This window comes from Corythoichthys intestinalis, chromosome 13, assembly GCF_030265065.1.
Source record: "Corythoichthys intestinalis isolate RoL2023-P3 chromosome 13, ASM3026506v1, whole genome shotgun sequence".
Lineage (NCBI taxonomy): Eukaryota > Metazoa > Chordata > Actinopteri > Syngnathiformes > Syngnathidae > Corythoichthys > Corythoichthys intestinalis.
Genome location: NC_080407.1, coordinates 18,209,891 through 18,233,567, shown reverse-complemented (window position 1 = coordinate 18,233,567; position 23,677 = coordinate 18,209,891). Strand labels below are relative to the sequence as shown.

Here is a 23,677-nt window from a genome sequence, read left to right as displayed (position 1 = left end):
CGTTCAAATACCATAAAACTGTCTTTGCGATCTGCCACGGCACTGAATAGCATTCTATTTCTTGTATATCTTACCATGACCACGAAGAAGTAGAACACAGCTACCCAACCCAACTTGCTCTCGATGAGGGACACCAGGTACTACGAAACGGAAAGAAAACAAATATACTTCCTTTTTATCCACACGTTGACTAACCATCGAGACCTACTTGTCCTCCAGCAGCTCCGATACTTCCAGTGCCGTCAACGATGCCGGTGACTGTCGCCAGAGCTTCCCGACTGCCCCTAATCGCTTCTTGTCGCCCCAAATCGGCAGATATGGCGGAGCTGATCATGTTCGACGGACCGCCGATCAGGAAGCCGGTGATAGCCAGCAGGACGGCATTGGAGGTCTTGTCGTTGGGCGAATCTGCAAAAACCAACCGGGTTGAGGTGCGTTGCGACTTCGGAACGGAAGGACGACAACGTCCAATACTCACGGCTGTATCCCACCAGAGAAGCCATGGCGAGTGTGAGACTTAACGCTATCACCGGGGATCGCTTTCCCAAGAAGTCGGTTACGAGACCCTGTACAGTTCCGCCTGATGACAAAATTTTAAGCTTTAGAACATGGTTTATTTGGTGTTGCTATAGTTAGCGTGATTACAGTAACAAGAAATGTAAATCAGTACTCATGCTAACTTTTACAGTTCTGCCTAACAACAAAATATTAAGCTTTATATCATGCTTTATATACAGTGGGGCAAATAAGCAATTAGTCAACCACTAATTGTGCAAGTTCTCCCACATGAAAATATTAGAGAGGCCTATAATTGTCAACATGGGTAAACCTCAACCATGAGAATGTGGAATGTGGGGAAAAAAACCCAGAAAATCACATTGTTTGATTTTTAAAGAATTTATTTGCAAATCATGGTGGAAAATAAGTATTTGGTCAAGACCAAAAGTTCATCTCAATACTTTGTTGGCAATAACAGAGGCCAAACGTTTTCTGTAACTCTTCACAAGCTTTTCACACATTGTTGCTGGTATTTTGGCCCATTCCTCCATGCAGATCTCCTCTAGAGCAGTGATGTTTTGGGGCTGTCGTTAGGCAACACGGACTTTCAACTCCCTCCACAGATTTTCTATGGGGTTGAGATCTGGAGGACCTTGAAATGCTTCTTACGAAGCCACTCCTTTGTTGCCCTGGCTGTGTGTTTGGGACTATTGTCATGCTGAAAGACCCAGCCACGTCTCATCTTCAATGCCCTTGCTGATGGAAGGAGATTTTCACTCAAAATCTCTCGATACATGGCCCCATTCATTCTTTCCTTTACACAGATCAGTCGTCCTTGTCCCTTTGCAGAAGAACAGCCCCAAAGCATGATATTTCCACCCCCACGCTTCACAGTGGGGATGGTGTTCTTCGGATGCAATTCAGTATTCTTTCTCCTCCAAACACGAGAACCTGTGTTTCTACCAAAAAGTTCTATTTTGGTTTCATCTGACCATAACACATTCTCCCAGTCCTCTTCTTGATCATCCACCAAATGCTCTCTAGCGAACCGCAGACGGGCCTGTACGTATACTTTCTTCAGCAGAGGGACACATCTGGCAGGATTTGAGTCCCTGGCGGCGCATTGTGTTACTGATAGTAGCCTTTGTTACTGTGGTCCCAACTCTCTGTAGATCATTCACTAGGTCCCCTGGTGTGGTTCTGGAATTTTTGCTCACCGTTCTTGTTATCATTTTGACGCCACGGGGTGAGATCTTGCATGGAGCCCCAGATCGAGGGAGATTATCAGTGGTCCACACCAAGCGTTTTACCTATTGCAGATTCAGTGTTCCCAGCCTGGTGCAGGTCTACAATTTTGTCTCTGGTGTCCTTCGACAGCTCTTTGGTCTTGGCCACTGTGGAGTTTGGAGTGTGACTGACTGATCTTGTGGACAGGTGTCTCTTATACCGATGAGTTAAAACAGGTGCCATTAATACAGGTATCGAGTGGCGCCTCGTTAGACCTCGTTAGAAGAAGTGAGACCTCTTTGACAGCCAGAAATCTTGCTTGTTTGTAGGTGACCAAATACTTATTGTCAACTCTAATTTGAAATAAATTATTTAAAATTATTATTTAAAAATCAAACAATGTGATTTTCAGTTTTTTTTCCCACATTATGTCTCTCATGGTTGAGGTTTACCCATGTTGACAATTACAGGCCTCTCTAATCTTTTCAAGTAGGAGAACTTGCACAATTGGTGGTTGACTAAATACTTATTTGCCCCACCGATGCGATTGATAGCGTGATTACAGTTACAAGAAATGTAAATCAGTACTCATGCTAGATTTTACAGTTACGCCTAACAACAAAACATGGTACATTTGGCGTTGCTATCGTTAGCATATTTACAGTAACAAGTAATGTAAATCAGTACTCATGCTAGCTTTTACAGTTACGCCTAACAACAAAACATGGTACATTTGGTGTTGCGGTCGTAACCATAATTACAGTAACAAGTAATGTAAATCAGTACACATGCTAGCTTTTACAGTTCCACCTAACAATAATTAAGCTTTGTAACATTCTTTATTTAGATGTTGCTGTAGTTAGCATAATTACAGCAATAAGAAATGTAAATCAGTACTCATGCTAACTTTTACAGTTCCAACTGACAAAAAAATATTAAGCTTTATGGCATGATTTTTTTAGGTGTTCCGATAGTTAGCATAATTACAGGAACAAGAAATGTAAATCAGTACGAATGCTAGCTTTTCCAGTTCTGCCTTACAACAAAATATAAAGCTTTACATGCTTTATTTGATGTTGCTATAAGTTAGCGTGTTTACAGTAACAAATGTAAATAAGTACTCATCCTAGCTTTTACAGTTCCGGCAGAGAACAAAATATTAAGCTTTATTACATAGTTTATTTAGGTGCTGCTATCGTTAGCATAATTACAGTAACAAGAAATGTAAATTAGTACTCATTCAAGCTTTTACAGTTCCGCCTGACAAAAAATATTTCGCTTTATAGCATGATTTCTTCAGGTGTTACTATAGTTAGAATAATTACATTAAAAAGAAATGTAAAAGAATGCTAGCTTTTACAGTTACTGTACAGTAACGCCTAACTACAATATATTAAGCTTTATAACACGGTTTATTTGGTGTTGCTATCGTTAGCATAATTATTTAGGTGCTGCTATCGTTAGCATAATTACAGTAACAAGAAATGTAAATTAGTACTCATGCTAGCTTTTACAGTTCCGTCTGACAAAAAATATTTCGCTTTATAACATGATTTCTTTAGGTGTTACTATAGTTAGAATAATTACATTAAAAAGAAATGTAAAAGAATGCTAGCTTTTACAGTTACTGTACAGTAACGCCTAACTACAAAATATTAAGCTTTATAACAAGGTTTATTTGGTGTTGCTATCGTTAGCATAATTACAGTAACATGTAAATCAGTGCTCATGCAAGCTTCTACAGTTCTGCCTAACAACAAAATATTAAGCTTTATAACATGCTACATCTAGATGTTGCTATAGTTTGCGTTATTACAGTAACAAGAAATGTAAATCATTACGAACGCGAACTTTTACAGTTCCGTTTGACCCAAAAAATATGAAGCCTTATAACATGACTTCTTTAGGTGTTGCTATCATTAGCATACTTATAGTAGCATGTAAATTAGTACTCATGCTAGCTTTTACAGTTACTGTACAGTTCCGCCTAACAATATTAAGCTTTATAACATATTTGGTGTTGCCATTGTTGGCATAATTACAGTAACATGTAAGTTAGTACTCATGCTGGCTTTTACAGTTCCACCTAACGACAAAATATTAAGCTTTATAACATGCTATAATTAGTGTTGCTATGGTTAGCATGGTTACAGTAACAAGAAATGTAAATCAGTACTCATGCTAGCTTTTACAGTTCTGCCTTACAACAAAATATTAAGCTTTATAACACGCTTTATATAGATGTTGCAATTGTTAGCGTGATTACAGTAACAAGAAATGTAAATCAACACGAATGCTAGTTTTTACAGTTTCGTCTGACAAAAAAAAAAATTTGGCATTATAACAGGATGTATTTAAGCGTTGCTAGAATTAGCATAATTAGAGTAACAAGAAATGTTAGTACTCAAGCTAGCTTTTACAGTTCTGCCTGACAACAAAATATTAAGCAGTAAAACATTTAGGTGTTGCTATAGTTAGCATAATTACAGTAATAAGAAATGTAAAACAGTACGAATGCTAGCTTTTACAGTTCCGCCTGAGAACAAAATATTAAGCTTTATAACATGGTTTATTTGGCATTGCTATAGTTAGCATAATTACAGGAAGAGGAAATGTTAAATTAGCGCTCAAGCTAGCTTTTCCAGTTCCGCCTGACAACAAAATATTAAGCTTTTTATAACATGGTTATTTGGCGTTGCTATGGTTAGCATAATTACAGTAACATGTAAATCAGTACTCATGCTAGTTTTTAAAGTTTCGCCTAACAACACAATATTAAGCTTTATAACATGCTTTATTTGGATGTTGCTATAGTTAGCATGATTACACTGACAAATGTAAATGAGTATGAATGTTAGCTTTTACAGTTCCGCCTGACAACAAAATATTAAGCTTTATACATGGTTTATTTGGCGTTGCTATAGTTAGCATGATTACAGTAACAAGAAATGTAAATTAATACTCATGCTAGCTTTAACAGTTCTGCCTAACAACAAAATATTAAGCTTTATAGCATGATTTATTTAAGCGTTGCAATAGCTAGCATAATTACAGTAACGAGTAATGTAAATCAGTGCTCATGCTAGCTTTTAGAGTTCCTTTACAGTTCCGTCTGGCAACAAAATATTAATCTTTAGAACATTATTTAGGTGTTGCCATAGTTAGCATAATTACAGTAACGATAAATGTACTGTAAATTTGTACTAATGCTAGATTTTTTACAGTTACTGTACAGTAATTAGTACCTAATGCTAGTTTTTTCCTAGGAGTAGACGCCAGATAGCCGTTTTAGCTTATATGAGCTAGCATGAGAAATCCAATTAACGCAATTGTCTGGATGTTTATGTTTTGACTAATTTTCCGTCTGAAAAATTCTCACTTACCGACGATCCCTCCGACATCATACCACATGGACAGCCGATCCGCCTCGGCCTCCTTCCACCCGTAGTTGTTGCTCAAGTAGAAAGGAAGCCAGAAAAAAAACGAGTAGTTCACCAGCTTCAGACACGCATACGCCAGAGAGTACTACAAAAAAATAAAACATACGCCAAGGGGTTGAAGTTCAGTCAGGAAACGATTCATCGGGGAGCTCACCGGCAGAACTCCGGGCAGGCAGAAAGCTTGGAAGAACCCGACAGCTTTAGAAGGCTCTCGCCGTCGTTCCCCATGTTCTTCCTCTTCGTCGTTTATTAGAGGCCTGTGAGTGTCGACATCGTGCCTCGTCTGACAATCCGAACTCAGACCTGACATAAATTCAAGATTAGTTAGTTAAAAATTTCACTCGAGTAAGAGTAGTGTTACTCATAAACTTAATATTGATTGAAAAAAATCAATGGGAGAAATTAGCCGCTATAGCATAGGCATTATACTTCGCAATACTTACGTAAAATAACTTAACTGCACGAATACAGAGATTTAAGCATTTATTCTCAAGAATTTTCAACAGAAAAAGCTCTTTGTTTACATATGGCGGCCGCTAATTTGCTGACTAACATCATAGTTCGTAATATTCACGTAAAATAAATGCTAACTGCTCGTTTTTTTGTTGTTGCTTTTAACCAAGATTCAAGACTGTTTTACGTCTATTTCTATAAAGAATTCAGGGATTTAAGCATTTATTCACAAGAATTTCCAACGGAAAAAGCTCTTTGTGTACATATGGCGGCCGCTAATTTGCTTACTGATTAGCATCATGGTTCGCAATATTTACGTAAAATACATGCTAACTGCACGTTTTTGTTGTTGTTGCTTTTAACCAAGAATCGAGACAGTTTTACATTCATATTTATAAAGAATTCAGGGATTTAAGCATTGATTCACAATAAATTTTCAAAGGAAAAAGCTCTGTTTACATATGGCTGCAGCTAATTTGCTTACTGACTAGCATCATTGTTCGCAATATTTACGTAAAATAAATGCTAAATGCTCGTTTTATATTTTTTGCTTTTAACCAAGAATCAAGACTCTTTTACATCTATTTTTATAAAGAATCCAGGGATTTAAGCATTGATTCACAAGAATTTTCAAAGGAAAAAGCTCTGTTTACATATGGCGGCCGCTAATTTGCTTACTGACTAGCATCAATGTTCGCAACATTGACGTAAAATAAATGCTAACTGCACGGTTTTTTAGCTTTAACCAAGAATCGAGGCTGTTTTACGTCCATATCTATCATGAATACAGGGATTTAAGCATTTATTCAGAAGAATTTTCAACGGAAAAAGCTGTTTACATATGGCGGCCGCTAATTTGCTTACTGACTAGCATTATAGTTCGCAATATTTAAGTAAAATAAATGGTAACTGCAGTTTTTATTTTAGCTTTTAACCAAGAATAGAGACTGTTTTACATCCATATCGATAAAGAATACAGGGATTTAAGCACTTGTTCACAAGAATTTTCAACGGAAAAAGCTCTTTGTCTGTGTTTCCACTCTGTCAGCTTTGACGGAGATAGGCCCCCTATGAATCGGGCCCGTGCCCCGTCAATATATTATACAGTCTATGGATCAAGTAAAAAGTACTTGAGTACAAGTCAAAAAGTATTCGGTGGAAAGAATACTCAAGTTATGAGTGTGTCATTTTTCCCCCCCAAAGAGTGCCATTTGTGGCCCGAGTATAAATGAAGCTGTATTTTCACTAAAGTTGTACAAATACTCATTCAACTAATGTTTTTTTGTGTATTATCAATTGCCGTCTACTTTAAATTCATGGATAAATGCTCCTAAATTCTATTTTTACAATTTAAATTGACTTCTGGTAAAAGCTTGTTCTGGAATGTTGCTATGTCACCACTGTGTTTCATTCAAATTCAGTCTATGGAATAACTAATATAAGTAGAAACAAAAATTCCAAAATAATTGTTATGGATAAACCATCTGTAATCATGTGTTGTTTCTAAATTGAAATATATTATTTAATCAAAAATAAATAAAGGTTTTCTGTTCATCCCCAGTGTCACTGTCCACTCTGCTAACTTGTGTTCGTGTCCCTTTAAGAAAACTCCCCATTAAAAATTGACATCGCTCTGATGCAATAACATCACACCAGTCCAAGGAAATTCAACTGTGGTAAGCAATTGATTTTTTTACTTCCTTCAAAACCCCGTTTTTGAGTTTTATGAAGTTTGTTCGGTGCGGTTGAGCATAACGTGTCCACTCCGTTACAGCCATATAGCAAAGAAATTCAATCCTTTCAAGAGCTTTATTTGTAAAATGATACAGTGGGATGAAAAAGTATCTGAAAACTTTTGGAATTTCTCACATTTCTGCATAGAATCATCATCATCAAATGTGAGCTGATCTTAGTCAAAATCACACAGATGAAAAAACAGCGTCTGCTTCAACTAAAAAACACCCAAACATTTATAGGTTTTCATATTTTAATGAGGATAGTATGCAAACAATGACAGAAGTAAGTGAACCATCACTTTCAATGTTTTGTATTTTGGATCATTGTCCTGTAGCAGCATCCATCCTGATAAATTTTTGAATTCATTCTTCCATTAATAATTGCAAGTTGTCCAGGCCCTGAGAAAGCAAAACAGCCCCAAATCATGATGCTCCCTCCACCATGCTTCAGGGTGGGGATGAGGTGTTGATGTTGGTGAGCTGTTCCATTTTTCCTCCACACGTGACGTTGTGTTACTCCCAAACAATTCAATTCTGGTTTCATCAATCCACAAAATATTTTGCCAAAACTTCTATGAAGTGTCCAAGAGCTTTTTTGCAAACATTAAACGAGCAACAAATTTTTTTAGACAGCAGTGGCTTCTTCCGTGGAGTCCTCCCATGAACACCATTCTTGGCCATAGTTTTACATACAGTTGATGTGTGAGAGATATTGGACTGTGCCAGTGATTTCTGTCTTTAGCAGACACTTTAGTTTTTTTTTTTTACCTCTCTGAATATTCTGCGCTGAACTCTTGGCATCATCTTTGGTGGACGGCCACTCCTTGGAAGAGCAACTACTCTAACTGTCGATTGATGAACATCCAAACTTTTAGGGATGGTTTTGTATCCTTTCCCAGCTTTAAATAAATCTACAATCCTTGATCGCAGGTCTTCAGACAGCTCTTTTGACCGAGTCGTGATGCACATCAGACAATGCTTCTCATCAAGACATTTCTTACCAGGGGTGTGTTTTACAGTGGGTAGGGCAGCTTTAGACCACTAATCAGTGATTGGGCACACACGTGACTTAAAATGTTGGGTAAAAATTGGTTTCAATTGCTCTTTAACTATCCTTAGGCCTGTCGCAATATGCAAGAATTCCATTTATCGCATGATAAATAAAAATGAAGGCGTTAATTTTTTGAACTACCAATGTGCTATGCTTGTGCTGTGTTTCACCAGTCAGTGAAATGACATTTCCATATCTGTACACGAGCTCTGTTTTCTTGTATTCTTCTATTTATTGGTGCTAAAATTAGGGTGCGCGTTATAAACGGGTACAATAATTTCCCTAGATTTTACAAGTAAATTTGGGGTGCGCATTATACACAGGTGCGCCTTATATTCGGGAAATTACGTTAAGAATAAAAACGAAACAAAAAATACAGATGTAATTTTTTTCCCCCAGAGCATTAAATGTATTGAATCAGATCGAAAATTGTGTCCCCCGTATCGAAAATCGTACCAAACCTTGACTTAACTGTATCGTTGCATCCCTATGGAACACCATTGCAGAAGCTATGAGGGGAAAAGTTTTCATTTGCCTAAATGCTTTGGTTATTAACTGCAACTGTATTTTTTTTTCTTGAAAAACACATTTTATTTATTCTGTGTTTCTGTGCGGTATTAATATTGTTGTCTTTTACTTAAGAGGCTATTGTTTTTAGTTGTGATTTCATATCACGTTTAAATGGGTGTACTTGATCTTTTAAGATAAACTGTATTCTCACTGTGTTATTGTAAATTGGTTTTTAAAAAATTGGGGGGGCGCAATAATATCGCAATAATTTATGAGATAAACTATTGCACATTAAAATTTGTTATCGCGACAGGCCTAGGATTCACTTACAATTTTTCCCCCCTTCTGTCATTGTTTGCATGCTATCCTCATTAAAATATAAAAAACCTAAAAATGTTTGGTTGGTTATAGTAAAAGCAGACACTTTTTTCATCTGTGTGATTTTGACAAAGCTCAGTTCACATTTGATGGTGATTTTATGCAGAAATGCGAGAAATTCCAAAAGGTTCAGATACTTTTTCATATCACTGTACATTTCGGATCAAGTATCCAAAGTCATGCTATTATTATATATATTAGGCCCCAAATAATACACAAAAATCCTCAAATTCTGACGAGAAAAACCTCCAGAAATGAAATATCACTTGTTCGAAGAACACGAGTGCCCTTTAGCGAGAAAACTATCATATCTCCGTTTGATTATGGCATGTTAAAACTACTTCGAGGTACATTTTTCCTCAAGTAACGACTATATCCCTTACCGACTTCATTTGGAGAAGTAAGCAGCCCGAAGAAGAGCACGACTCCGCCGGCAAACTGCACCATGGACGTCACCAGGAAGGCGTACTTGCAAAAGAGCGCTTTTTTTAATTCTCAAACCTCTCTTCAATCTTTTTTTTTAAAAACAAAAACAAAACAAACTTACCTCGTAGCCATACTTCAGTACGCTGGACGCTAAAAAAGCGCCCAGGATGTTCCCCACTGACGCGCACGCACTCCATAAACCGAACACGAAGCCACTCCTGGTCACACAAGAGCACACTTCATAAGAATTTGAGTAAACACGTGATGTTTACACGCCCTGCTGCTAAGCTTTGAGGCGTAAAAAAATTGCAGGAACGCACGCACCCAGTCTCTCCGAACCAGTTGGCCATGACGGCGACCACGCAGGGCCAGACGGTGGACTGCAGCAGGCCGTTCAGCACCCAAAGGCCGCAGTATAGGTAGACGTTGTAGATGTGGAGCCACTCGGTCAACGTCCCGAAAATAAAGCCCTGTACACAGCAAATGAATGCCTCGTTTAATCAAAGCATTGACAATAAGGTCGGAGTATTGTATTTGCCCACTCACCACAGCAGCGGAACCACACAAGCCAAAGCACAGCACATAGCGCAGGTTGACTCTGTCGCCAATCACGCCACTCAGATACAAACCCTGTGTTGAAGAACCGTACAATTTCAATGTTTTTTCAAAGTTCACAAAAGTATCAGAACCGGCATTACCACAGCATAAGAAAATAGAAAAATGGAGTCCAGCGCCCCCAGAAAGAGCGTCGCCTGTTCTTCATTCTCAAACAGACGGTTTTTCTCCCATGTCTAAAACAAATAGAAGTAATAAACATTGATTAGAATAGAAAGAATGTTTATTGTTATAGCACCCAGATTATGCAGTACCTATATTCAGAATGTATTACTTAGTGAAATGCATGTGACAATGTTGTGGCATTAGCAGTGCAATGACAGTGACATTTCAGTAATAAAATAATAGATTAATAGTGACAGTACTTGCTAGGAGGTAGATGTACTTACACGTTTGTGCATAGATATTGACGTAACAGTGCAAAAATGCTTTAACCCTATACGCCAGCGTCCCCTTAATTTCTGAGGGCCTTAACGTTTGTTGTACTCGTTTTCAAGATGTCTTTTTTTGGCCAATTTATTGAGGAATAGTAGCTCTTTCCTTCAACACCAGATGGCAGCACTGTCGCATGGTAACAAAAGCGAGTTGGAAGTTCTCGTCAGTGAAATAATCGATTTTTCAGCAGGGCTGAGAATGAAAAGTTGTATATTTGGTATGTGGCAAAATTGATTTTGCCGTGTGGCATTTTTTTTTTTGCCATGTGGCAAAATGTATTTTGGCATGTGGCATTTTTTTGGTATGTGGCAAAATGCATTTTGGCATGTGTTATTTTTTTGCCATGTGGCAAAATGTATTTTGGCATGTGCTTTTTTTTTTTGTATGCGGCAAAATTGATTTTGCCGTGTGGCATTTTTTTTTGCCATGTGGCAAAATGTATTTTGGCATGTGGCATTTTTTTTGGTATGTGGCAAAATGCATTTTGGCATGTGCCATTTTTTGCCAAGTGGCAAAATGGATTTTGGCATTTTTTTGCCATGTGGCAAAATGGATTTTGGCATGTGCGATTTTTTTTTGTATGCGGCAAAATTGATTTTGCCATGTGGTATTTTTTTTGCCACGTGGCAAAATGTATTTCGGCATGTGCCATTTTATTTTTTTTGGTATGTGGCAAAATTGATTTGAATTTGATTTTGAATGCGCTGTAATGTAAAGTGTATGGTCAATAATTACAACCACACGTCTTTCTGCCATTCAAAATGAATGGAAAATTTGGACGTTCATAGCCGTCAATGGCATAGCTTGCCTTGGGTGCCAGTTGCGTGTCAATGCGCTATCATGAATAGTAAGTGTATGGTCAAAAAACAGCCACACACGTTTTTCTGCCATTTAAAATGAATGGAAAATTTGGACGTGCATAGCCGTCAATGGCATGGACGTGCATGGCCTGCAAAAATGACATATCCCAAAAAAATTTTTTTTAAATGCCACATACCCCCAAAAAATCCACATGCCAAATTACATTTTGCCACATGGCAAAAAAATGCCACATGGCAAAACCAAATTTGCCACATACCAAATACCACTGTTCGTTCTCGCTGTCTCTCCAATTTTTCTCACAATTACATCGACAAAATGGCATCACAACGACAAGGCAAGGGTAAAAGAGGTGTAGAACACCAGTAGGTCATTAGACAATCGTAACTATGACATGATACTGTTATGAGCATTAATGAATGGTTATAACAGATGTCATTTAGTGTTAACCGGCATATTATCTCACTTTTGAATGGATGTAAAAGATCCAAACTGGAGTTAGAAAAAATAATTTGCCAGATGACAGTTAATGGCATATGTTATAACCATTCATTAATGCCCATGATAGCGTCATGTCATAAATATGACCGTCTTATGGCAGTCTTATAACGCCACTGTCAAATAAAGTGCTACCAAACACCATATCAAGCAATTAATGAAACAACTGGAACACTAACTGAATAAATAATTAGCACAGAACATGAATTTTGATTGTTATTTACATCTGTAGCGCTGCAATGCATGCTAGGAGGCATGTGTTGCCTATTTACCCAAATTAATCAACAAATAAGCTGCACTGGACTAGAAACTGTAGGATTCAAAATGAAGAAAAAAGTATTGGCTTATAGTCTGAAAATTACAGTACACGCTATGTTAATTAGTGTTGCACCTTTAACTTATTTTCTACCACTGACGGTGCTAGACGTCCAATCCATTTGAAGTGGGGGAGACGGCAGCGAATGAACACTCTCACTTCAAAGGGACTGGACGTCTATTAATGTTAAACTCACTGAAATGATGCACGTGACAATGTTGTAGCATTAGAAGTGCAATGACAGTGACATTTCAGTAATAGGAGATTTATCAGACCTCGCCAGGTGAGAACGCGGGAGCGCTGCCATTTTGAGGAGAAGGCGTCCACTGGGCGGAAATGCTCACTTTCACGTTGCTGAACGTCTTCCTGGACGCGTGCAGGAAAACATAGCTATGACAGGAGAGGGAGATAACATTTGGAGCAAGATTCAACGTGAGGTGAAAGTCGAAAAAAAAAAAAAAGGGAAATCACGCAGGAAACTCATTTTCTCAGCCGAGCTTTGCCCTGACTCAGCGCAAATAATCAAACATTAACACGACAAAGAAGCCTTGAATGAAGGTCAATAATTAACAAGTTTTAATGAACCTCACATCTGAAAAAAAAAAAAAAACAGGAGAAAAAAAACCTATTCACAGAAGGATGACAACATCTTCTTCACAGACCTTTGACCCGCATGAATACCTTGACATCCATTCGCACTTAGTTTCGAAAGTATGCTCTTGACCCACCAAAAATAGCACGCGTAACCTGCTTGACAGCAAACACGTCCGACGGGTTAAAAGGTAGAAAAGAGGATCTTTTATTCCCGGATTACCTAAAGAAGGTGAGGAGGAACGCAACCAGGTGATGATGGGTGTACTGTGACAGGTAGCCACAGCATGAGGGAGGCATCACAGGGGAGGAGAATATCAAATTCAAGGAAGTAGGGATCTTCAGGGTGCTAGGAAGTTGGTACAAATTGGAACAAAAAGGGAAATTCAGGTCATTTTTGATTCATCCGCGTCATTTAACTGTAATTCAATAGCATTGGAAGGGTCTTTTATTTATTATTAGGTGCCATTTGGATGTAACAGAGAACAGAGGGGACATTTTATGCGAAAGTTAGCTTTTCTTTGCTAGCATAATAGCTAACATGACTTCTAACCCTTGAGACATTTACCATTTTACAAAGAAACTCTTTGAAATTATTCAATTTGATATATAGCTTCAAGAGAGCGAACATGTAATAATAAACCACACTAAAAGTACTTCAAAAAACTGCAAAATCGGATTTTTAAAAGAGGTATAAAATTAAAATTGCGCAGTTGAATTTCCCGCCAGTCGTGTTTATTAATAAATGGGGAATTTTCTTGATGGGACACTAACACAACAGGACAGTGACACTGGGGACGAACATAAAACCTTAATATAGAAACAACACATGATTAAACATAGTTTATCCAGGACCATAAAATCATAACAATTATTTTGATTATTTTTTTAAATTGTATTAATTATTTTATAGACGGAATTTGAATGAACCACACTGAGAACATATCAAAATTCTATAACAACCTTTGAAAAGACGTCCATTCAATTAAAAAAATTCAATGTAGAAGCCAATATACAGCTTGATTTATTCTGCGGACTCAAATGACACCCTATTTTATTTATTTTAAATACCAGTATTCGCTCGTTTTAGCGATGAACAGGAAGTGGCAGCATGGAAATGCACGGCTGTACCTTGAACGCAACGTCAATCAAATCCTACTGTGTCAAATTCGCTGATTTATTGTCATTTTTTAAATTAGAATCTTCAGTCTTTCAGTCATTTTTCAACGTAAAAAAAACCCCGATTTGTGCTCAATTTAATTTATTTGGAAAGTAGTCACACTTAGGTGTCTCGATAGGTGTCTTTAAATATTGCGACAGAGCCTCCATTTACACCACGATCTTTTTCCTCAAAATTTTCAGACAACCGACACCTTTAAAAATGAGATAAAAATCATTTTATATGATAAATGACAAGGAAAACAACAATTGTTCTTACCTTCCCGCTTGACGATGTTTAAGCTAGCTCGCCGATTGTTCACTTCGGCCACAAACGGTGTTTACTGTGCGGCGACGTCATATGACGTCACTTCGGGGAACACCCTTGGCTGGGATTCTACCGCTACCTGCTGGCTAGGAGTTGCAACACAAAAAAAAAAAAAAAAAAAAAAAAAAAAAGACAAAATTAAATTTAAAGTAGCTTTGTTAATGTGCAAAAATTTACAAATATATACATAATTAGCTGCTAAATCCTTCTTTTTTTTTTAATTTAAAGTTTTTTCTTTTTTAACACGATTTTGAAAGCTTCTCAAAGCGATAACTCTACTACAATTAAAGCTAGCTTTGTTAACGTCAAACAACTCACAAAAATATACAGAATTAGCTACTAAATTAACAAAAGGACTCAAGTTTTTCTATTTCATCACATTTTGAGCGATTTTTATAGCAACAATTTTACTACAATTAAAACTGGCTTTGCTAATGTGCAAAACAACCCACAAAAATATACGCAATTATCTGCTAAATTTTGTTTTTTCTTTTTTTCAACACTGTTTTGAGATTTTTAAAGCGATAATCGTACTACAATTAAAACTAGCGTGTTAACGTGCAAACAAATGACAAAAATACACACAATTACCTGCTAAATCGTTTGTTTTTTCAACGTTTTTCTCTTTTTTGGCACTTGTTTGATTGATATTTAAAGCGCTAATTGTACTACAATTAAAACTAGCTTGTTAACGAGCTAACAGATGACAAAAACATACACAGTTAGCTGCTACATCTTTTGTTCTTTCTTTTTTTAACAGGTTTTTGAGATATTTTAAAGTGTTAATTGTACTACAATTAACACTAGCTTGTTAACGTGCTAACAAACGATAAAAATATACATAATTAGCTGCTAAATCTTTTATTTATTTTCTTTTTTAACCGGTTTTGGAGATATTTTAAAGTGAAAATTTTACTACAATTAAAACTAGCTTGTTAACGTGCTAACAAATTACAATAATATTTACAATTAGCTGCTTAGTCGTTTGTTTTTTCGTTTTTCGGCCCTTTTTTGAGAGATATTTTAAGCGCTAATGGTCTAGCTTTGCTAACGTGCAAACAACTCACAAAAATATACATAATTAGAGGCTAAATCCTTTGTATTTTCTTCTTTTAACAGGTTTTTGAGATATTTTTAAAGTGATAATTGTACTACAATTAAAACAAGCTTGTTAACATGCTAACAAATGACAAAACATACACAATTAGCTACTATATCTTTTTTTTTTTTAAAGTTTTCTCTTTTCTGCACTTTTTTTTTAGATATTTAAAATGCACAATTAAAACTAGCTTTGCTAATGTGCAAACAACTCATAAAAATATACAGAATTAGCTGTTAAACCTTTTGTTTTTTAATTTATTTTAATAGGTTTTTAAGATATTTTGAAAGTTAAAATTGTACTACATTAAAACTAGCTTGTTAACGTGCGAACAAATTACAAAAATATAATGAATTAGCAGCTAAATTTTTTGTTTCTGAAAGTTTTCTCTTGTTTTCGGCACTTTTTGGAGATATTTAAAGCGCTAATGGTACTGCAATTAAAACTAGCTTTGCTACCATGCTAAGAAATAACTAAAATAGACACAATTAGCAGCTAAATTGTTTGTTTTTAGAAAATATTCTTTTATTTTGGAACTTTTTTGAGATACATTTAAAGCGCATATGGTACTTCAATTAAAACTAGCTTTGCTAACATACAGAATTAGCTGCTAAATCTTTAGCTTTCTTTTTAACAGGTCTTGGAGATATTTTCAAACTAAAAGTAGCCTGTTAACGTGCTAACAAATTACAAAAATATACACAATTAGCAAAGAAGTTTTTGCTTTTTTGAAAGTTTTTTTTGCACTTTTTTGATATTTAAAGCGCTAATTGTACCACAATTAAAACTAGCTTTGCTAACGTGCAAACAACTCATTAAAATATACAGAATTTGCAGCTAACTTTTTTGTTTCTTTCTTTATTTTTAATAGGTTTTGGAGATATTTTTTAAGTTACAATTGTACTACAATTAAAACTAGCTTTGCTAACGTACAAACAACTCACAAAAATATACATCATTAGCTGCTTATTCTTTTTTTTTTTCTTTTTTAACAGGTTTTGGAGATAATTTTAAAGTGATAATTGTGCTACAATTACAACTACGTTTGCTAACGTGCAAAAAATTCACAAAAATATACAGGATTCGCACTTTTGAGAGATTTTTCCGAAACTAAACCTGCCGTTTTTGAACCTCTTTCTAAAAATGCTTGTACTTACGTCACATTAATGTCATTTTTTTGTTTTGTTTAAACATTTAACCATGTAGCATGTGATGTGCGCTAGCTCCTTATGTGTAGCCTAGGTTTGGAATTAGCATTAGGACAACTCAAGCAGTTAGCTAGCTAGAAAAAAAATTGCATTCTGGACTGTCGGTGAACTCAAGAGAGAAAAATGAAGTTGACCTTTTCAGCGGTGAAAACAGCCGAAAAATGAGGAAACCGACGTTTCAAATTTGTTTGTGGTTGTCGCCACAAAAAAACGCCTTTCCAGTTAGGGCTTCCCATTTCCTTTGGTTTATTTATTAAAACATAACAGTTTGCTGAAAAGGGCCTCGGTCCAACTATGTGTTTATTTTGCAAAGGCGTTCAGGGTTCATAGATCTCCGTTTTCCCACCAAAGAGACGATCAAAAAGTCGTGGTGGGAACCTCTGGCTACCTCACAAGACGATACGATTAGCGATAGAAGGCGATGCCAATCAGTGGCAGTTTAATTTTGGGGCATTTCAGGTCATTTCCTGTTGATTTTCAGTCACTTCCTTTTACTTTTGGGGTGTTTACAGGTCACTTCCTGTTGATTTCGGTTCATTTTATGGACATTTTGGGTCATTTCCTGTTGATTCTGGGGCATTTCCGGGTAACTTCCTGTTGATTTCGGGTAACTTCCTGTTAATTTTGGGTCACATTCTGTTGATTCTGGAATCTTTTGGGTCACTTCCTGTTGACTTTGGGGCATTTCCAAGTCACTTCCCACTCATCGGTCGCTCCCTGTTGATTTTAGGGCATTTCCGGGTAACTTCCTGTTGGTTTTGGGTAACTTCCTGTTGATTTCGGGTCACATTCTGTAGATTCTGGAATCTTTTGGGTCATTTCCTGTTGATTTTGAGGCATTTATGGGTCAGTTTCCTTGATTTCAGCTCACTTCCTGACAATTTTTGTGCATTTACAGATCACTTCCTGCTCATCGGTCACTTCCTGCTGATTTCGGGGTATCTGCGAGTCACTTCCTATTGATTTCAGCTCACTTTCTGTCCATTTTGGGTCATTTCCTGTCAATTTGGGGGGCACTTACGGGTCACTTCCTGTTTATGGGTGACTTCCTGTTTATTTCAGGGTATTCACGAGTCACTTTCTATTGATCTGGCTGACTTCCTGTACATTTTGGGTAATTTCCTGTTGATTTTGGGGGCATTTCCAGGTCACTTCCTGATCATCGGTCACTTCCTGTTTATTTTGGGTAACTTCCTGTTGATTTCGGGTCACATTCTGTTGATTCTGGGGCTCTTTTGGGTCTTTTCCTGTTGGTTTTGGGGCATTTCCGGGTCACTACCTGCTCATCGGTCGCTCCTTGTTGATTTTAGGGCATTTCGGGGGAACTTCCTGTTGATTTTGGGTAACTTCCTGTTGGTTTCGGATCACATTCTGTTGACTCTGGGGCTCTTTTGGGTCATTTCCTATTGGTTTTGGAGCATGTATGGGTCACTTCCCTTGATTTCAGCTCACTTCCTTTCAATTTTGGGGCATTTACTGATCACTTCCTGCTCATGGGTGACTTCCTGCTAAATTTTGGGTCACTTCCTGTACATTTGGAGTCATTTCATGTTGATTTCGGGGCAATTTCCGGATTTACTTACTGTTCATCGGTCACTTCCTGTTGATTTTAGCGCATTTCTGGGTAACATCCTGTTGACTTCGAGTCACTTCCTGCACATTTTGAGTCTTTTGCTGTTGGGTTTGTTTATTTGGCGGAATTTCACGCTCACTTCCACTTCATATTGGGTCACTTCCTGTTGATTTCGGGGCATTTCAGGATCCCTTCTTGTGGACATTGGTAGTTTCTGCGCTATTGAAATGGGTGGCGAATAGGGCCATTGGAAATGAATGGGAAAATTGGGCCATTAGAAATGAATGTGAATGTTTTTGGCAAATTTTGGCAAAACAAGGTGTTTTTAGCAACAACTGAACTGAAACTTTTTTGACTTGTTTTGTCAAGTGCAGCACATATAGCGTTTTGACTTGCCATTTTTTGTTTTTTTAGCTTTTACATGCAAACTAAGCTACCATCAATAAAACGGTTTTATAATTTCTATTCTTATACACTAGAGGGCAGTAGTATACCATTTGTGATAGCGCATCAACAGCACAGTTTAATGCCATCATTCTCTCAATCTTTTATTTTAGAGAATCCAAAAACACATTTATTATTAAATACTCACACTTTCAATCCTATTTCAAGGTAATAAACCTTGTTTTCTTCCAAAAACGTCGATTTGACCCTGTCACATTTTTACAAAAGTGCCAGAATTGCTATTAAAACCTGTTTATATGGTGCAGAAACATATTACATTTACTTAGGGAAAAACTGTTGGCGTTCTTTAAAATATATACTTTTGTATTTGAAGTATTACTGAGTATTTTTGTTGTTATTGGCTATTTTTGATGTTGTTTATGTTGTGAACAGGGGCGGATCCACCAGGGGGCATGAGGTGGCAACTGCCACCCTGAAAGCTCCAATAAATATCACATTTATTTCCATCAATTACGTAGTGGTGTCGGTGAGGATCCTTCTATTAATAACTAGAAACTGCAATTTCTGGAGTAATTAATATGGGACCTTGCTGTGGGGAGACACAGATTTTAGACCCGCCCAGGTTGATTTAGGAACATTTCAGGGACACCTTCTGTTGATTTGAGGACATTTCGGGGGTACTTCCTGTTGATTTGGGAACATGTCCTATTGATATCAGGTCACATTCTGTTGATTTAGTCACATTTTGGGGGACATGTCCAATTGATATCAGGTCACATGCTGTTGATTTGGGGACATTTTGGGGACATGTCATACTGATATCAGGTCACACCCTGTTGATTTGGGGATATTTTGGGGCCATTTCCTGAAAATATCAGGTCACTACTTGTTGATTTGGGGACATATTGGGGACATGTCCTACTGGTATCAGGTCACTTCCTGTTGATTAGGGGACATTTTGGGGACATGTCATACTGATTTCAGGTCACATCCTGTTGATTAAGGGACATTTTGGGGACATGTCATACTGATATCAGGTCAGATCCTGTTGATTAAGGGACATTTTGGGGGCATGTCCTATTGATATCAGGTCTCTACTTGTTGATTTGGGGACATTTTGGGGACATGCCCTAATGATATCAGGTCACTACGTTTTGATTTCGGGACATGTCTTATTGATATCAGGTGACTTCCTGTTGATTTGGGGACTTTTGGGGACATGTACTGATATCAAGGTCACTTCCTGTTGATTTGGGGATATTTTGGGGACATGTCCTGAAGATATCAGATCACTACTTATTGATTTGGAGACATTTTGGGGACACGTCCTACTAATATCAGGTCACTTCCTGTTGATTTGTGGAAATGTTCTGATGATATCAGGTCACTACTTGTTGATTTGGGGACATTTTGGGGACATGTCTTATTGATATCAGGTCATTTCCTGTTGATTTGGGGACATTTTGGGGGACATGTCCTGATAATATCAGGTCACTTCCTGTTGATTTGGGGACATTTTGGGAACACGTCCTACTAATATCAGGTCACTTCCTGTTGATTTGGTGACATTTTGGGGACATGTCCTATTGATATCAGGTCACTTACTGTTGATTTGGGGACATTTTGGGGAGATGTCCTGATGATATCAGGACACTTCCTGTTGATTTGGGGACATGTCCTATTGATATCAGGTCACATCCTGTTGATTTAGGGACATTTTGGGGACATGTCCTATTGATATCAGGTCACATCTTGTAGATTTAGGGACATGTCCTACTGATATCAGGTCACTTCCTGTTGATTTGGGGACATTTTTGGGCCATGTCATACCAATATCAGGTCACATCCTGTTGATTTGGGGACATTTTGGGGACATGTCCCACTGATATCAGGTCACATCCTGTTGATTTGGGAACATTTTGGGGACATATCCAGTTGATATCAGATATTTGCAATGCAAAGTCCCATATAACAATATTTTATGAAAGTATTTTCCTTGATACGCGTTTGTAAATGTCACTTGTGCTTTTTTTGTAGTATCTTATGTACATACGATTTCTTAGCAAACACAATATTGGTCACTTGGGTGGGTGTTTAGTGGTACCTAAAGGGTAATTCTGTTTACATATGTAATCTATGTGTATAGGAAAAACAGTCTGGTTAAGCGAAGTAAATCTGTCAGTGGTCCACAAATCAAATGTCACGGCTCCCCCAGGTGGGAAAGTGGTGACGCGTGGGGCGATCTTGTCAAAAAGGAAATCGATGCCAGAGACAAGTGTTGACAGCTGATGACAGATTACTCATTCGAGTTCTAGGGGGTGCTGTCTGGCGCGTTTATGTGTGTGCGGACACGTGGCAAGATGCCAAAAACTTAAAACGGTCCCAGACCGCATCTCTGCGATACACCTGTGCTTCAGCTCAAACCGACAGGCGAGTTATTGTGGATGGTAATTATCCTTTAAATCAATTCCAGTCCGACAGAGTTGACCCCCTCAGATTTCCATTCCCTCGGTGGAATATTTCTCTTCGCATATGTGGAGCTGGAGAACTTTGACTTGATCTGTTCACAGTTCTAATTTTTGTGGTATTTTAAATCCACAATTCGTAGTGGACTCCGCTGACTACTCACATACTCAAACCTATGCATTTTTACTGTACGAATATATAGCAAATTTGAATTAAAAGTCCTACATATCGACTTTGATCTGATTACAGGTTACAGTTCTCATTTTTGTGGTACTGTGAATCAAGAATTTTGAATAACTTCCGGCAAAAGTTGGTGAATATTCGTATTGGACTCCGCTGACTACTCACATACTCAAAACTATGCATTTTTATTAAGAACTTTTGAATTAAAATTTGATGGGGTTACAGTTCCCATTTTTGTGGTACTGTAAATCCACAGTTTTGAATAAATTCTGGCCAAGGTTGGTGAAAATTAGTAAAGGACGTGTCTGAGTACTCTCATACTCAAAACTATGCATTTTTACAGTACAAATATATCGCAAACTTGAATTAAAAGTCCTATATGCATACTTTGATCAGTTTACAGTTCTCATTTTTGTGGTACTGTAAATCTACAGTTCTGAATAAGTTCTGCCCAAGGTTGGTGAATATTTGTAGTGGACGCCGCTGACTACTCACATACTCAAAACGATGCATTTTTAATGTACTAAAACTTAGAAATTTTAAATTAAAAGTCCGACATGCATACTTTGATCAGGTTACAGTTTCCATCTTTGTGGTACTGTAAATCCACAGTTCTGGCCAAGCTCAGTGAATAATAGTAGTAGACCTTTCTGACTACTTCCATACTCAAAACGATGCATTTTTAAAGTACAAACATAGAGCAAATTTCAATTAAAAGTCTTATATGTCAACTTTGATCAGATTACAGGTTACAGTTCTCATTTTTGTGGGACTGTAAATCCACAATTTTGAATACGTTCCAGCCAAGGTTGGTGAATATTCGTATTGGGCTCCGCTGACTACTCACATACTCAAAACTATGCATTTTTACTTAGAAATTTTGAATTAAAAATCCTTCATGCATACTTTGATGGGGTTACAGTTCTCATTTTTGTGGTACTGTAAATCCACAGTTCTAAATAACTTCTGGCCAAGGTTGGTGAAAATTAGTAAAGGACATCTCTGACAACTGTCATACTCAAAACTATGCATTTTTACACTACAAATATATCGCAAACTTGAATTTAAAGTCCTACATGCATACTTTAATCAGGTTGCAGTTCTCATTTTTGTGGTACTGTAATTCCACAGTGCTGAAATAAGTTCTGGCCAAGGTTGGTGAATATTAGGAGTAGACCTTTCTGACTACTCCAAAACTCAAAACTATGCATTTTTACATTACAAATCTATCACAAATTCGAAATTAAAGTCTTACATGACAACTTTGATCAGATTACATGTTACAGTTCTCATTTTTGTGGTACTGTAAATCCAAAATTCTGAATAAGTTCTGGCCTAGGTTGGTGAATATTAGTAGTAGATCTCTCCGACTAATCCCATACTCAAAACTATGCATTTTTACTGAACAAATAAATTTGAATCAAAAGTCCAACATATTGACTTTAAGCTGATAACAGGTTACAGTTCTCATTTTTGTGGTACTGTAAATCCACAATTTTGAATAAGTTCCGGCCACGGTTGGTGAATATTTGTAATGGACTTTGCTGACTACTCACATACTCATAAATATGCATTTTTAATGTGCCAAAATTTTGATATTTTCAATTAAAAACCCTACATGCAAAATTGAATTGAATTGAATTTTTGTGGGACTGTAAATCCACAATTTTGAATAAGTTCCAATTAAAAGCCCTACATGCATACTATGATCAGGTTACAGTTCTCATTTTTGTGGTACTGTAAATCCATAATTTTGAATAAGTTCTGGCCAAGGTTGGTGAGTATTCATAGTGAACTCAGCTGACTGCACACATACTGAAAACTACTCATTTTTAATGTACCAAAATTTTGAAATTTTGAATTAAAAGTCCTACATGCATACTTTGATCAGGTTACAGTTCTCATTTTTGTGGTACTGTTCTGAATAAGTTCTGGCAAAGGTTGGTGAATATTAGTAGTAGACCTCTCTGACTCCTCCCATACTCAAAACGATGCATTTTTACAGTACAAACATAGAACAAATTTGAATTAAAAGTCCTACATGTTGAATTTGATCTGATTACAGCTTACAGTTGTCAGTTTTGTGGTACTGTAAATCCACAATTTTGTGTAAGTTTCAGCCATGGGTAGTGAATATTCGTAGTGGACTCTGCTGACTACTCACATACTCAAAACTATACATTTTTGTAACATGTATACTTTGATCAGGTTACAGCTCTCATATTTGTGGTACTGTAAATCCACAGTTCTGAATAAATTGCAGC

The 23,677-nt window shown here is 37.1% G+C and overlaps 1 protein-coding gene across 2 annotated transcripts in view; it reads right to left on the bottom strand.

The window, feature by feature from the left end:
- Nucleotides 1-23,677, bottom strand: part of slc37a3 (solute carrier family 37 member 3) — a 77,716-nt gene that overhangs the window by 6,538 nt on the left and 47,501 nt on the right. For both annotated transcript variants that reach the window (XM_057855489.1, XM_057855488.1), the window contains 13 exons: nt 14,432-14,565; nt 13,217-13,342; nt 12,678-12,792; nt 10,418-10,510; nt 10,266-10,349; nt 10,044-10,189; nt 9,841-9,937; nt 9,677-9,761; nt 5,320-5,468; nt 5,109-5,250; nt 479-580; nt 209-408; nt 75-140 (listed from right to left, as the gene is read on the bottom strand). In XM_057855489.1, coding sequence (XP_057711472.1) covers nt 75-140; nt 209-408; nt 479-580; nt 5,109-5,250; nt 5,320-5,468; nt 9,677-9,761; nt 9,841-9,937; nt 10,044-10,189; nt 10,266-10,349; nt 10,418-10,510; nt 12,678-12,792; nt 13,217-13,293 — 1,356 coding nt within the window. In that variant the 5' untranslated portion in view covers nt 13,294-13,342; nt 14,432-14,565. The remainder of the gene's footprint in view (nt 1-74; nt 141-208; nt 409-478; nt 581-5,108; nt 5,251-5,319; nt 5,469-9,676; nt 9,762-9,840; nt 9,938-10,043; nt 10,190-10,265; nt 10,350-10,417; nt 10,511-12,677; nt 12,793-13,216; nt 13,343-14,431; nt 14,566-23,677) is intronic.